Below are 15,125 nucleotides of genomic sequence, written 5' to 3'. Positions count from 1 at the left end.
CAAAGCCCCACTAGTTTAAAGCCCTTGTCTCTTCCAAAGCAGGAGGCCAATGGACAGCTTTCTGGGCATTGTAGCAGCCTGATTAATTGCAGGTAACTCTGATGTAGCTCCACCTACGCCAGGCTGTGTCACATCACGGTTATTAGCGCGTTTCATCTGTCACAGCTTTGCCATTTTCCGCATCGAGGCTCTTTCAAGCGGTTACATCATACCCTTTGTAATTCCATTAGAGGTTCTTTCTTTAAAGTCCATCACTCATGTTTTTGAGGGCAAAGCTGTGTTTGTGGAAAGAAACCAAAAAGTTTGAGTATACTGTAATCTATGTTTTATAAAGTTAGAGAGAGCAGAATTTCACAGTAGATAGTAGCTAGATGCCTAGAGTAGTAATGTCCATGGTTCATTATATTCCAAAGCCTGTAGAGCTAGAGCTGTACAATTATGACAGATATATTTGCCTATTATTAATTAACAGCTTTTTCAGTAAATATACATTCACAGTACACTCCACAGAAATACACACTGTGTAAATGTCTGTGATTTGACTACTCAACCAAAGCATCTGAGATTGTTAATTTCTCTCACAGTGCATACAGTAACTGATTTGTTCTCATTTTATGAGTTGTCATTGTATGTCTATAAAATAGAAATACTTCAGTGAAATACAGTGGGATACAGGTAAATGAAGTACTCCAATTGAAGCTTTTGTGACTAACTGATTATAGACCATAAATGTGATGCTGATTAATATAGTTTGGCTGTGAAAAGGTTTGTAATATTTTTAACTTATTCTTTAGTTTATGCCTTAGAGCTCTTCACTGGTTTTATATCCCAGCTGTCACTGAAATCTGGATGCTCATGATGTTGGGCTTGAAGGCGCTCTATAACTAATCTCTGTAGGGCTGTCACAGTTATTTCAGTAATAAAGTAATCTACAGACAATTTTAATGATTCATTGAATAATACGATTTTTAAAAGAGGCCAAGCAATAAATATGAATTTAGCTGAACAAAAACTAACTACCCAAAGAAACCGAAAGAGTGAGATCGCAAATACAAGCAGTGGAAATTAGCTTTCTTCGCAGGGTGGCGGGCTGCACTCTGCTTAATAGGGTGAGAAGCTCGATCATATAGGAGGAGCTCAGAACAGAGCCGCTACTCCTCCACATTGAGAGGAGCCAGTTAAGGTGGTTTGGGCGTCTGATCAGGACGCCCCCAGGACGCCCCCTGACTGCCTCCTGGTGGGGTTTTACCAGGCACAAACTACTGAGACGAGACCCTGAGGTTGTCCTAGGACCTGCTGGAGGGATTATATTTCCAAGTTGGCCTGGGAGTGGCTCAGGGTCCCCCAGAATGAGCTGGAGGAAGTTGCGGTGGACCGGGTCGTCTGGGATTCTCTGTCTCAGCCTCGGCTATGTTCCAAAGTCTCTTAAATTAGGTGTAATTAAACCCCTAATAAAGAAACCTAGTCTTGACCCCTCTGAGCTATCAAATTATAGACCTATTTCAAATCTTCCCTTTTTTTCAAAAATTAGAGAAAGCCGTGGCAAAACAATTATGTTCCCATCTGCATAGGAGTAATATATATGAAAAATTTCAGTCTGGCTTCAGGCCTCACCATAGTACCGAAACAGCGTTAGTGAAAATTGTAAATGATCTTTTATTATCCGCTGACAAAGGAAACATATCCTTACTGGTTTTACTCGATCTTAGTGCAGCTTTTGACACAATAGACCATTCCATTCTATTAGACAGGCTTGAGAAACTAGTAGGAGTGACAGGTAAAGTTCTTTTGTGGTTCAAATCTTACCTTAGTGATCGCTTTGAGTTTGTTAATGTAAATGGTGAACAATCAGCTCTCACAAGAGTAAAGTATGGTGTTCCACAGGGCTCTGTCTTAGGACCCATATTATTTACCTTATATATGCTACCACTAGGTACCATCATTAGAAAACTTGGCATCAGTTTCCACTGCTATGCCGATGATACACAATTGTATATTTCAGCTAAACCAGAGGACATAATTGAACTTAATAAGATAGAGGACTGTGTAAAAGACATTAAAGACTGGATGTCAAGTAACTTCCTCTTACTAAATTCGGACAAAACAGAAGTTCTTCTTCTTGGTCCAAAAGCCGCTAGGGATAATCTGCCTACGTTAACTCTCAATCTCGATAGTTTCTCAATTGCACCAGGCACATCTGTAAAAAGCCTTGGTGTCACGATTGATCCCAGTCTGGCCTTCGATGAGCATATTACCAATATTACCAGAATAGCTTTCCTCCACCTGCGTAACATCGCTAAATTAAGAAATGCGCTGTCGATACAGGATGCAGAAACGTTAGTTCACGCCTTTATAACGTACATGTTAGATTACTGTAATGCTCTTTCTGGTTGTTCCAGCCAAAACCTTAACAAGCTTCAGTTAGTCCAGAACGCTGCAGCCAGAGTTCTCAGCAAAACCAGGAAATTTGACCACATTAGCCCAATTTTGTGTACCTTACATTGGTTGCCAGTTAAATTCCGCATTGAGTACAAAATTCTTCTACTGACATATAAAGCTTTGAATGGCCTTGCTCCTCAGTACCTCAGTGACCTTATTTCCTATTATCAACCGACACGCCCACTTAGATCACAAGGTGTGGGGTCATTATTAGTACCCAGAATAAATAAAGTTACGTCAGGGGGAAGAGCCTTTTCATACAAAGCCCCCCAGCTTTGGAATAACCTACCAGTCAGTGTTCGAGACTCAGACACAGCCTCCATCTTTAAGTGTAGGCTAAAAACTTACCTGTTTAGTCGAGCCTTTGGTTAATTTGTTTTTCTAACAATGTCCCTCTTATCCCCCCTCCCCTCTTTCCTGACGTGACTGATGCGGCCGGCGCACTGCACAGTGGTGTTAAACTGTATCCACCTATACTGTTTTGTGTCTGTGCTGTTATCCAGTGTCGACCAGAGGAGGATGGGTTCCCCTTTTGAGTCTGGTTCCTCTCAAGGTTTCTTCCTCCTGTTGAGGGAGTTTTTCCTTGCCACTGTCACCAGTGGACCCCAGTGTAAAGCTGCTTTGTGACAACATCTGTTGTAAAAGGCGCTATATAAATAAATTTGACTTGACTTGATTTGCTCTCCCAACTGCTAACGCAACCCTAGCTGGATTAAGCGGTTTAAGATGATGAATGAATGATTGACTGGATAAATGAATGAATAACAAACTAAAAATAGTGTTTTAAAGATTCAGAGAAACATTTTTTGTAAAGTCTTTAAAAATATTTAATAAATGTATATGTAAGATATGTAACAAGAGTAACGTGCATACAGATGGGAGTGTTTACGAGGTTTTGTTTCTTATAAGAGTGACCAGTAGGAGAATTTAAAATATGCACTATATGCATCTTACAAGGTGTTTAAACTTCTGGGCTCCTAAGGCTGGGAGAGCATGAGAGTCTGTTCACTCCCTAATACAGAACAGAACATGGTGGTTGATGGTTTGTTCCAGTACAAGAGAGATGATGATAGTGATGATGGGGCCCCAATTTCCTCAGGATGGCTTGTTGACCCCACCTTCTCTCACTCGTGCCAGGTTCAGGTCATGTTCAGAAAGACATCTAAGCGTCTTTATCTACTAAGAATACCATGTCAGTGGAAGATCTTGTCTTAGATAACTTTGCTTTCATTATGTCAGCCTTGAAGTACAGTCATGTTCTTGTGGTTGGATGTTTCAAAGGTCAAAAAGAGCTGCTGCAAAGGGTGCAAAACAGTGCCCTGAAAATGATCCCAAGGCAAAGCACATGCCCCCTTACACTAGGTCCATCATTAAAAGAATGAAGAGGAAATGTTGCATTTCATCTAAATTCAGTTTTGAAATATATGATGAACCCAGAACATCCATTACATGATATGGTACCCCCACCGACAAATGGACAGTTTTCAAGGAGCAGCTTTGATTTGTTTTTGCCACCTGCAAGAACCGAGTATTCAACAGTCCTTTTTTGCACACAGCTGTTAGGCTTTACAATAGAAAAAGAGCTTGGTTAGAATAAACTGTTCGAAAAATGTTTCTGATAGGTCCATGTCTTTTTATTGTCATACTTCATGAATTGTCTGCAAAACTCCTGTGAAATACAATTTAAATTCCTATTTTGATGTTTATTAGAATAATCTTGACAGTGCTATTTCCTGGCCTATGGTGCCAGACAAGCCTCCTATCTCTATAATGCTGAAATTTAGTAAAGTAGCCACTGATAACTGCTAAACTGTTGCGCTGCTCAGCCATTGTATCTACAGGGTCTTGGCTTTGACATGGCTTGTTTTTGTCTCCAGCGTTCTACATCTTGAGCCTGTTTACAAGGTGGATTCTTTACTATCTCTCTCTCTCTGTCTGTCTCTCTTCATCAGGATGATAGATACTCTCCATTCCAGAGATTTGCAGCACACTCCAGCCCTGCCTCACCCACTCCACTTTCTGTTCCTGTTCACAAATCCACCGCCTCACCCAGACCCTGCACTGAGCCAGCACAGGCCCAGCCCTCCACTGCCCCACCTGCCTCTTTACACAGTGCATCAGTGAGCTCCTGGAGGACTGAACCTGCGTGCATGGCACCAACCCGTTGTCTCTCACCCTGCACTGCCAGACAGAGGAGCAGGCTTGAGTGGTCTGGAGCAGAGCGCACCAAGCCTGATGGAGAAACGGGGACATCCATTAGTAGAACATCTGTTAGAGAGATTCTCTCTGGGGACATGAGACTCCACAAGGTGAGCACGTATTGCAAAAGGAAGTCTTTGTTCCAGATTTAGCCTCACTCTGGTCTCAATTCCAGCTGTCTTGTATTCTGCAAAGATGTTTGGAGACATTGCAGCTTTTAAGCTTTCACTTGGAATTGAGTAGAGTTGAACTGTACAGTAGCACCAGAAAATGCTGGGCCAAAAGGCAGGAATTTTCCAAGCTTTTTGGAAAATATACCAAGATTTTTTTGTATACATATGCTACCATCTCCTTTTTAGTATCGGAGCATATTCAGCTCTCAGATTTTCCTACTTAATAGTAGAGCTACAGCCACAATGTTTGACCCCTGAGTGAGAAAAGATAAAATGAGTGCTGGAAAAGACATATTAGTCATTTCTGATGTGCGTTATTTAAATTCAAGTGCCCAATGAAAGCAGCTTGACTTCAACACTCTCCTGTTCTACGAGAGGAGTTTTGATGCCAGCTCAATGGTGAAGGGACAACACATGCAGCTAGAAATCGAGACCAGCATAATCCTTCGGTAAACAGAACTTTCTCGAATCATTTTTCATGGCGCATGTTATTCAAAGACCACGAAAGTGCATTAAGCAGCTCTGAACCTCCAGGAACACTGCTCTGAAAAAAAACATTTTTGAAAAATACTTGTTGAACATGATTGTATGTGTGGACAGGCCTTAACTAGAACACATTTTATTAAGGATTGGAGAGGTTATTAGAAATAGATTAGCTGAAGCACGTACTTCAGATGAATGGGTCTACTTGAGCAGAGTGGTTTGTTTATAAGTGCTTCTGTCATCATTGTAATTCCAGCTCTGCTGTGGCTCTCGTTCCCCGCTCACAGACTGTGCTGGGTTTTTAATATGAATCCATTCAGGCCCAGAGTGCTCCACTGAACCTGTTGACCGTTGTTTTTGTTACATTTGAAAATGGCTTCTTGCATTGACCATTGCTTTGGGCTCCATTTTTCTCCACACAATGCTCTTTTGATCATTTTTCGCTTCATCCTCTTTCTACACTCTGGGTGGTTTGCATCCTCAAACACAGTTTTGTTACACTTAAAATAAGAGTTAAAACAGTGTTCTTGTTTGGTGAAAGTCCAAAGTGCTGAATAAACTAATATCAATACAGTCAGCGTAGGTGTGTAATTTCTCTTTGACCAGCTTGCCCAAGCAGATCTCTAGGCAGTGGGCAAACACTCCTGCTGATGTCTTTGCTCTAATGAAGTGCCAATTAGCCTTCAGTGTCTGATGGATTGGTTTCTAATTAGCTATAGCCTGTAACACTGCCTGACTGCATACTCACTTCATGGAGTGGCATTGGGAGAGTAATGAATCTGCTTGGCCTCTACAGGTGAGGGAGAGCTTGAGGAGTATGCCTGTGGGTTCCAGCAGATGTGATTTGCACAAGAGGCCAGAGCAAGAAGAGGATGAGGAAGAAGAGTTGCGTATGTTGGCAAGTCTGAGAAGAGAGCAGGAAGAGGAGGAGGGTGGAATGAGCGACCCTGGCCTCAGTGCTTCACAGGCAGGAGGAATATTGTTTATTGAGCGAGACCGTCTGAAATTAGAGTTGCACCGATCCCTAATTGCCAAATCTGATTCTGACTTCTTTACAACCAAATTGTCTGATTTTGATTTGCCAGTTTTTTTGAAGGCAGCAGGCAATGAAGACAGTAACATTATTTATTTACCCAAAGCTCACAATTTGCAGGCTAAAGCTGGTGGGTAGGACTAACACATGCACAGACGGGAAAGCACAGCATTCAAATGCGGCCTGTGTGTACTTGGCCTGCTCACATTATTTGCATCACTGCACAAAATCAGCCTCCACCCTTTATTTATTTAATTTCCAGTCAAATTAAGTTCCATTTCTTAATTTTTCAGTAAATATTTCTGAAAAGATTAGATACAAAATAATCAGTTTTCGTAAGGAAGGGGAAAGTGAAGTGAAAAAACATTAGTTTTTAAAAATGGAATTATTAAAAGATGCAGAGAAAATGACATAACAACTGTGTAAGACTTAAAGCTTTCATCTTTGAGAGAGAGGAGAAAATCAATCAATCTAAAAAAATCCACAGGTGTTTCTGTCCATCCTTCCACTGTGAGAAAACAACTCAATGCAATGGGTCTGAGTAAATGAACAATAAAAGAAAATTTGCAAATCAAACAAAGAACCTGCTGGTGTTCTCAGAACAATGGACTGACTGCCCCAGAGTCCAGACCTCAGCATCACTGAATGTGTTTTGGATACTTGGATTTAAGAAGCAGAAAATGCAACCAACTTCTAAGACCGAAGTTTGGAGATGTGGAAAATTATCCACACAGTTCTTTGAAGAAATTTAAATCAGTTCTCCCAAAATTAATGGAAGCTGTACTGAAAGCAAAAGGTGGACACAGTAAATACTGAAAATGTTGATATTATATTTCATTGTTGAGGCTTTTTCTATTAAATACATATATTTAGACACTGAAAAATGAATTGTTTCAACTCTGCACAGTACTGTACATCATAAATTCACAGATAAAAAATGAATCGCACCAATTTCGTTAGGAGGAAATATTGGCGGATTCCATTCATAGATGATTCCATTCATCATTCATGCACTCTTATCTGAAATATGTTGTATAGGTAACATTCTTTCAATGATAACTATGTACTATATATATGACATGGGCCTTTACACAATGCATGTTGATGAGGTAAATGGTACACATTTCAAGAATAACATGTTGACATATATTCAGTGTGAATCTGCAGATTGCTTAGCTTAAGACACAGGATGAACAATGCTAACATTTTCTGTGTAATCCCTATTGTCAGGTTGACCAGTGCAATGTCAGTCTGAGTATGAGCAGTGATGACACCTCTACATGGACCCAGTGTATTCGTCTAGTGAGTGGCCATTTCACACACACACACGTCCTCTAGAATAAGGGATGTCTCAGTGGTCAGCCTCATTAGACTGAGTTGAATACAAGACTTGCACTGTCTTTGAAGTCTCTGGTTGTTAGGCAGGGAGAGAACATTCTGAACTCCTAAGAGCTAAATAACACGGCTAGTTGGCGTGTACGCTTCGTAGCTGGGAGACAAACAAAAGTGTGAATGTTGACTATGAGTGTGAATTTCAAAAAGCTATTCAAAATACAGGCAGTTTTTATGGTTTGTCAGCTTGATAACATGAAATGTGCCAGGATTAAACAAACTCTAACAGTGAGGCACAACAGTACAATAGCGCACTGGCATAATGGCCCTACTAATCAGTTGTATTAGCCTTTAGGAGACTTAACACAGTTCAATTGTTCAAGCTGCCAGTCAGTAGAATTGTTTTGTCATTGCATGGCAGAGTAGCAATACTGCCATCATCAGGCAACAAGCATGACATACCTGATAGCTCAGAAGTATAAAGACTTTTACTTTAGGTATTACAGAGGTGCTTCACTGTTTCAGTCAGTTTCATATTTTGTTCTCTCTCTCACACACTGTCACACAAAGAATAACAGAGATAAAAAGAAACACTATAATGAGTCTTTTATAGCAGATATAGGCTACTTCTTATCAAACTGGATGTGAAATCAGAGTTGCCCCTTTGGGCTTCAGACCAGACATTTACACGCAATTACAACACATATGTCTCTGTGGTTGACAGGCAGCTGAACAGGGCCAGTGCTACCAGAAAGAGATGAACCCTCTCCTCCACTCTAATCCTAGGTAAGAAGCAAGCTCTTTGTCTTGGCTTGTTTAAGTGAGAAATGTCAGATGTCACAGCTGTATCAGAAAAAACCCTCTCAATGTTCTATTCTATAAAGTATACACCTTCCACTTCATGTGACTTACTGTATATGCTGAAACAAGTAGCGTCTGGCCAATAAATCAGCATAAATGTGTTAAATATATATCAAGTTATTAGTGATTTTTCTGCACTGTAACGGACACCTCAGATATTTTTGGTTTTGGTTTCATTTATTAAGTGCCGTCACGTCGTGTCCGACTCTTGGCGACTATATGGATAATGTTTCTCCAGAATATCTTGTTTTCTGATCAGGCCTTCAGGCTTCTGAATGGCTGGTTCATGATTCCTCTGATTGTATCCATCCATCTTGTTGCTGGTCATCCTCTTTCTCTTTCACCTTCAACTCTACCAAGCATATTGGTCTTTTCCAATGAATTAGGTCTTCTCATAATATGTCCAGATATGTTCAGTTTGGTCATCTGAGTTGAATGAGAGGTGAGGTTTGATTCAGTTGAGGATTCATTTGTTTGTTTTCTTTGCCATTCAAGTTTCTTTCAAAAGACTTTGCCAACACCAAGGTTCAAAGCCCTCTATTGTTTTCCAGTCTCGCTTCTTTATTGTCCAGCTTTCACATCTATAAAGAACCACAGAGAAGACCACAGCATGGACAGTTATGATCTTTGTTTGTAGAGACAAGTCGTTGCATTTCAAGATCTTTTCGAGCTCCTTCATCCTTGTTCTGTCAAGTGCCAATCTGTGTCATATTTTATGAGTGCTGGATTCTCTATTGTTAATAATTGATCCAAGTGGGCAAAAGCTGCCCACCATTTCCACATCTTCTCCATCAATGGTAATGTTAGCGGTCTTTACAGTTTTTATAACCTTAATCTTCTTCATATTGAGCTGAAGTCCCATCTTTTCACACTATTCTTTAACCTTCTTTATAAGGACCTTCAGGTCTTTGAGATTTTCCGCTATGAGTGCTGTGTTATCCGCATATCGAAGGTTATTGATGTTTCTTCCACCAATCATGAATCCTTGTCCATCTTTCTACAGTCCTACTTCTCTCATTGTGTTCTGCACATAGGTTGAGGCAGTACAGTGATAGAGTGCAATGTTTCCCTGAAGAGTGAAAATAATTAATTCATTAATTCATTGGGTATTCCACTGATGTTGCAAAATTTCTGCATAATTCAATCACTGGGATGCAAAAAAAAGCTATTTGGAGTGGTTTGATGTGAAATGGTTCAATTTAGAGAAACATGCTGATTAAGATTTCTTTAGAGTGGTGATGACAGGAACCAGGGTGTGTAAGACAAATGTAGGCATTTTATTTGCTATCCAAAATGTACCGTGAACCTACATGTGTCTTCAAAGATTTTATATATAATTTTGATAATGCTAAAATAGTAGTAATTCTGAAAAAAAAAGTTTTCTTTGGGTTCTGTTTTGCCTTACAATGCCATGCATGTACCTCTCCATCATGAACAGATTGTAGGTCAAAATCTTATAAAAAAAAACACCATAAAGTGTTATATTGCATTTCATTTAATAATTTTCTGTCCAGTTCCTGTCACTACTGTTGTGACCACTTCCACTTTTATAAAAGGGAATTCCCCTTTAATGGAAGCCAGCAAAACAGCAAAAAAAAGCATTTAAGTTAAAATTAGTTATGTCATTTACGATTTGTGAGTTTCTGCTACTTTTTTGAAATGTCATAATTGAGAACTATCATATTTGATAGTTGAATAATAGTTCATAGTTGACAACCGACAGTAATTTCAGCCAGTAAAGCACAGTTAAACTAAAATTATGGGAGTCTGTTTCATTTTTGTTTATATTCAATATGTCGGTCAATATTGGTTATATTTTTAGCTCCTTAAAATCGGTCAGAAAAAGTCATTTTGGACCCTAGAACCAAGTTCACTGATTTTGCTTCTTTTTCTCTCACCTCTGTGTTTCCTGATCAGAGCAGAGAACTTTTGAAAATTTAAGCACTCAAGAAAGGCGACGACCTGATGTGCAGCAGTGTGGCAGACTTCAAAAGCCGATGACTTGGTGTATTATGAAACTTATTATACTGCCAGACTCCCAGCAGGACTAAATATTAGATTTTCAGCAGAAGTGTGCTTAAGTGGGGTAGCAGACTGTGACATGGAAGTTCTGACTGGAGAAACCCACTACTGAGCCTCTTAAAACACAAATCTCAGCAATGACTTCAGCAGGTAGTTAATAAACCCCAAACAAACACTATCCTATAGCTATACATATTAATGATATACAACCCCATTTCCAAAAAAGTTGGGATGCTGTGCAGAATGTAAATAAAAATAGGAAGCAATGATATGCAAATAATGGAAACCATGTTTTTAAAGGAAAATACTACAAAGACAACATATCGAATGTTGAAACTGAGAAATTTTATTGTTCTTTGAAAAATATACGCCCATTTTGAATTTGATGCCAACAACACATTCCAAAAAAGTTGGGACGGGGGCATGTTTACCGCTGTGTTTCATCACCCCTTCTTTTAACAACACTCTGTAAGTGTTTGGGAACTGAGGAGACCAATTATTGTAGTTTTGAAAAAGAAATGTTTCCCATTCTTGCTTGATATAGGATTTCAGCTGCTCTACAGTTTGGGCTCTCCTTTGTCGTATTTTTCATTTCATAATGCGCCAAATGTTATCAGCGGTGACAGGTCTGGACTGCAGGCAGGCCAGTTTAGCACCCGGACTCTTTTAGTACGGAGCAATGCTGTTGTAATACATGCACAATGTGGTTTTACAATGTCTTGCTGAAAGAATCAAGACCTTCCCTAAAAAAGACGTCGTCTGGATGGCAGCATATGTTGCCAAAACATGTAAACATCATTCAGCATTAATGGTGCCTTCACAGATGTGCTAGTCACCCATGCCATGTGCATTAATGCACCCCTATACCATCATGGATACTGGCTTTTGAACTGTGCACTGATAACAAGCTGAGCAACCCCTCCCCATCTTTACTTCTGGAAGACTCTCTGAGATGCTCTTTTTATACCCAGTGATGTTGACGACCTGTTGCCAATCAACCACCAGGTCTTTTTTAGCATTACATAACTTTACCAGCCTTTTTGTTGCCCCCGTCTCAACTTTTTTGGAACGTGTTGTTGGAATCAAATTCAAGATGGGCATATATTTAACATTTCTCAGTTTCAACATCTAATATGTTGTCTGTACTATTTTCAATGAAATATAGGATTTAAATGATTTGCACATCATTGCATTTTGTTTTTATTTACATTTTGCACAACTTTTTTTGGAAATGGGGTTATATATACACAACACTGTCATATATAGATGTACTGTATGTTTTACTGTTTCTGTAGTTTACAGCTAAACTCCAGCCCAAAACTTTATACAATAAAGGAAAGCTGCTCCGCCTAGTTGATTAATTAGGCATGGTTGTCAAGGCCGATGATTATCCACTAGTTTTGGTGGCACCACACATGCTCAAAGGCTTGCACATGTCACCTAGCTGTCACGACTGCAGGGTGCTCCCTGGGAGGTCATCCTTCTCCCTCTCTCCCTCTCACCAGGAAGCCTGTCAGTCAGCACCGCATGGTGCCTACGCAAACTTTTGATGTAAATGAGAAAGAGAGAGGGGAAATCAAGTGGGAGGTATTAAGCCTGTAGAAGTTAGATTCTCTTCATATTTAGATTGCTCCCATAATTTGCATTTTTCTTGTCTTTTTGTTTCTTCCCTAAAGTTTGCTTATATGTCTGTGTGGTTTTATATACCATGAATGGTCATATTTTAGTGTTACATAGAGTTAAATCAGCTGTTTTTACACCATTCCTTTAGGAAGAATGGCATTTTCTGCTCATTTTAGTGCCCAGTTTCTATTTTTTGTTCATCATATAGGGAAAAAATATATAAAATGGTCCATAACTTCTGCATAGGCCACATTTTGTATGTTATTTTCCCCCCAGTATGTTAAATTCAGTAAATAAACAGTAATCATGCAAATTAAAATATGTAGAAGTGTGTTCTCTGTAGATGTGTTAACATATTTTCAACAAAACATGTAATTGCACATGTAAATTACCTCTGTTCTTATTGGCTGTCCTGTATTGTACCTCTTTCAAGAAATACTCATCAATTTAATGGGAATGTGTGAGTCTGAACTGCTGCAGGTTGTCATTGGAAATATGTTCATGGCTGTGACATCACAACTAGTCTTGTGGGTCCAGATGTGATCTCATAACAAGAACATCTGGGGTCAACCATGACAAAATATGGGCTAAATATAGGTGGGAGCATAGACTTATTAGGGTGGGAACAAACTGTGTGAAATTTCTAAACCAATCCAAGGTTTTGTGAAGGCGGAGCTCGAAGTAGGGGCCATGAAGTGCTTGTCGACACTGTCCAATAAACAAGCCTGTTGTTAGCCCGTGGATGTAATTAGCATAGCTAAAAAATTCACACAAAAAAGTCCAGTTAAACATATAGATGCAGGTTGTGCATGTGGAGAACACATTACATGCTGTAAAAATAAACATTAACTCTTGGGAGAGAAAAACATCTGTTAGCCAACCATAGCATTTTTAATAGCTAGCTTGTTTTGCTTGTTTTATCAATTACTTTGGACATAAAAGAGCATGGACTAGAGGAATTTGGGGGTGGGCTTTAGAGAACTTTCGTTTGTGGTGGATTTCACTGGCAATCCAGCCCTAAAAAGTTATCAGCTTGTCAAATTGTACATAAAATAAACATTGTGCTTTACATTAAAGGGCCAATATCACATAAAACCCAGTTTTCCTTGTTTCTTTAAGATAAAATAGTTTGATGTAGTATGCAAACACTGTTATAGTTTTAAAACATACCATTCAATCCCCATTCATACTGTCTATATGTGAAAACAATGCTGCAAAAATGGCTTGTTTTGAATTCACTGTTTTCTGTGATGTCACAAAAATCTATTTACGTATAACCCCTTATTAAAGCTACAGCAGTTTAACCATGCCCATTTCTGTTGAAATTTTAGTCCAGACTGTTTTTAGTACATAAACTCAGATAAAAGGACAAGAGCTAAGAAGAAAAGAAAAGAAAAATATAAGATATGGGACCCTTTAAACTGTAACAATGCCTATGATACTTTAAATTCTTCTATTTAAAAAATCCATATGTCCCCTTTAAGATGCCCATACAAACTTTAACAAAAATGGCTTAAATGTTATTATGAATGCATGTTAGTAAGCTAAATGCTTACGCTCAGTTGTGCTTTCTCTACCCACAATGCTAGCTAACAGCTGTCATACTGAGAACAGCAATCTACCCCGTATCAGGTTAGCATTCTATTTAATTGACCTGGCAGTTTTCCAGAAATTACTGTACAAAGCATGTGAACTTGAAGTGCTTAAAGTAGCCACATCTGATAGCGTATCAACCACAAGAGTACACTAGGCAGAGTCATCAGCTGCCAACTGAAAACTTACCTGTAACCCCTTATAACTGACAACGTACTTTTAATATTGATAATTAATTTGAAAGTGTGGATCGTGTTGGCAGCGTGCAGTTTGGTGTAGAGTATCCTGTTTGTGTGAATAAAGGTCCGTCTCATTAGAGTGTTTAATTAGTTTTGTAGGCCTTTTAATCTGAGCCAACGTCATGTACGTTATAGCTCACAGTATTATGAAACTGAACACATTCCAGTTCTGTTTCTAGCACAGCAATTTATTTTTTTCCACAGGGAATGGATGGACGTCCTCAGCCCTCCGATAGTTCATCCCAGCCAGCAGCTGACACAGAGCAGAGGAGACCACAGCAAGATATCCACCAAAGGTTTCACATTAACACTTGTACACCATGGCCTATGTTTTACATCTAGTAAGGTCTGATGTATATAGGATCTTAAAGGATTCCACAAGTTTTCTCTGGGGTGAACAAAGATTATAATCTTTCACAGGCTAAGTAAGATCTTCACTGAGATTTCTTTAAGGAGGATTTTACCTTGAAAAGGGGAGAAATCTCTTAGATACCAGTGGAGCAGGACTGAGCGAGTGGTAAGAACATAGAGAGTTTTATAAATAGCTTCTGAGATGTGCTTCGGCTTTGTGTGTTTCACAGGGTCTGAGGCGCAGGAGAACAGCGGGGAGGACGAGTTTCTCAGCCTGCTCTATGATCCCTGTCTCAACTGCTACTTTGATCCTCAGACTGGGAAGTACTATGAGCTGATTTAAGATCACTGAAATCAAGGGGGCTGCTCCACACAGCCTGACACACACAAAGACAGTAACTTATTCCAGATGTACTGTGGCAGTGGACATAAAAGAAACCCTTATTTCAAATTATTCCAACTGTTTCAGTTACACTCGTCATTCTGTTGTCACTGTTAAAAAAGATGATTTGTAGAATTTGCTGGGTGTGTATAAATGTACATTTCCATTTTCATTGTTTGTAGGTATTTAGATATAAAATGATAAAATGAACTATTATATGGTGCACTGATATATTGTCAAGTTAATATAAAATAAACAATATTGTGCCCAGTGCTCTTGGGCTTTATTTTAATATATAGTTATAACAATTAACTGTTGGCTGTCACATAAATTAATTACCTACACATATACACTCACTGTCCACTTTACTAGAAACAAGCTGCCTTGTATATCTG

The 15,125-nt window shown here is 39.2% G+C and overlaps 1 protein-coding gene across 1 annotated transcript in view; it reads left to right on the top strand.

Annotated features, from left to right (window-relative positions):
- cfap20dc (CFAP20 domain containing) overlaps positions 1–14,907 on the top strand; it is a 38,255-nt gene extending 23,348 nt beyond the window's left edge. Inside the window, exons 13-18 of the mRNA XM_036571150.1 lie at positions 4,392–4,748; positions 6,091–6,261; positions 7,558–7,629; positions 8,384–8,445; positions 14,202–14,293; positions 14,579–14,907. Coding sequence (XP_036427043.1) covers positions 4,392–4,748; positions 6,091–6,261; positions 7,558–7,629; positions 8,384–8,445; positions 14,202–14,293; positions 14,579–14,691 — 867 coding nt within the window. The 3' untranslated portion in view covers positions 14,692–14,907. The remainder of the gene's footprint in view (positions 1–4,391; positions 4,749–6,090; positions 6,262–7,557; positions 7,630–8,383; positions 8,446–14,201; positions 14,294–14,578) is intronic.
- Positions 14,908–15,125: the final 218 nt, after the last annotated feature.

The sequence above is a fragment of the Colossoma macropomum genome, unplaced genomic scaffold, assembly GCF_904425465.1.
Source record: "Colossoma macropomum unplaced genomic scaffold, Colossoma_macropomum, whole genome shotgun sequence".
In the NCBI taxonomy this organism is placed as follows: domain Eukaryota; kingdom Metazoa; phylum Chordata; class Actinopteri; order Characiformes; family Serrasalmidae; genus Colossoma; species Colossoma macropomum.
This window is presented reverse-complemented; position numbering and strand designations above follow the sequence as displayed.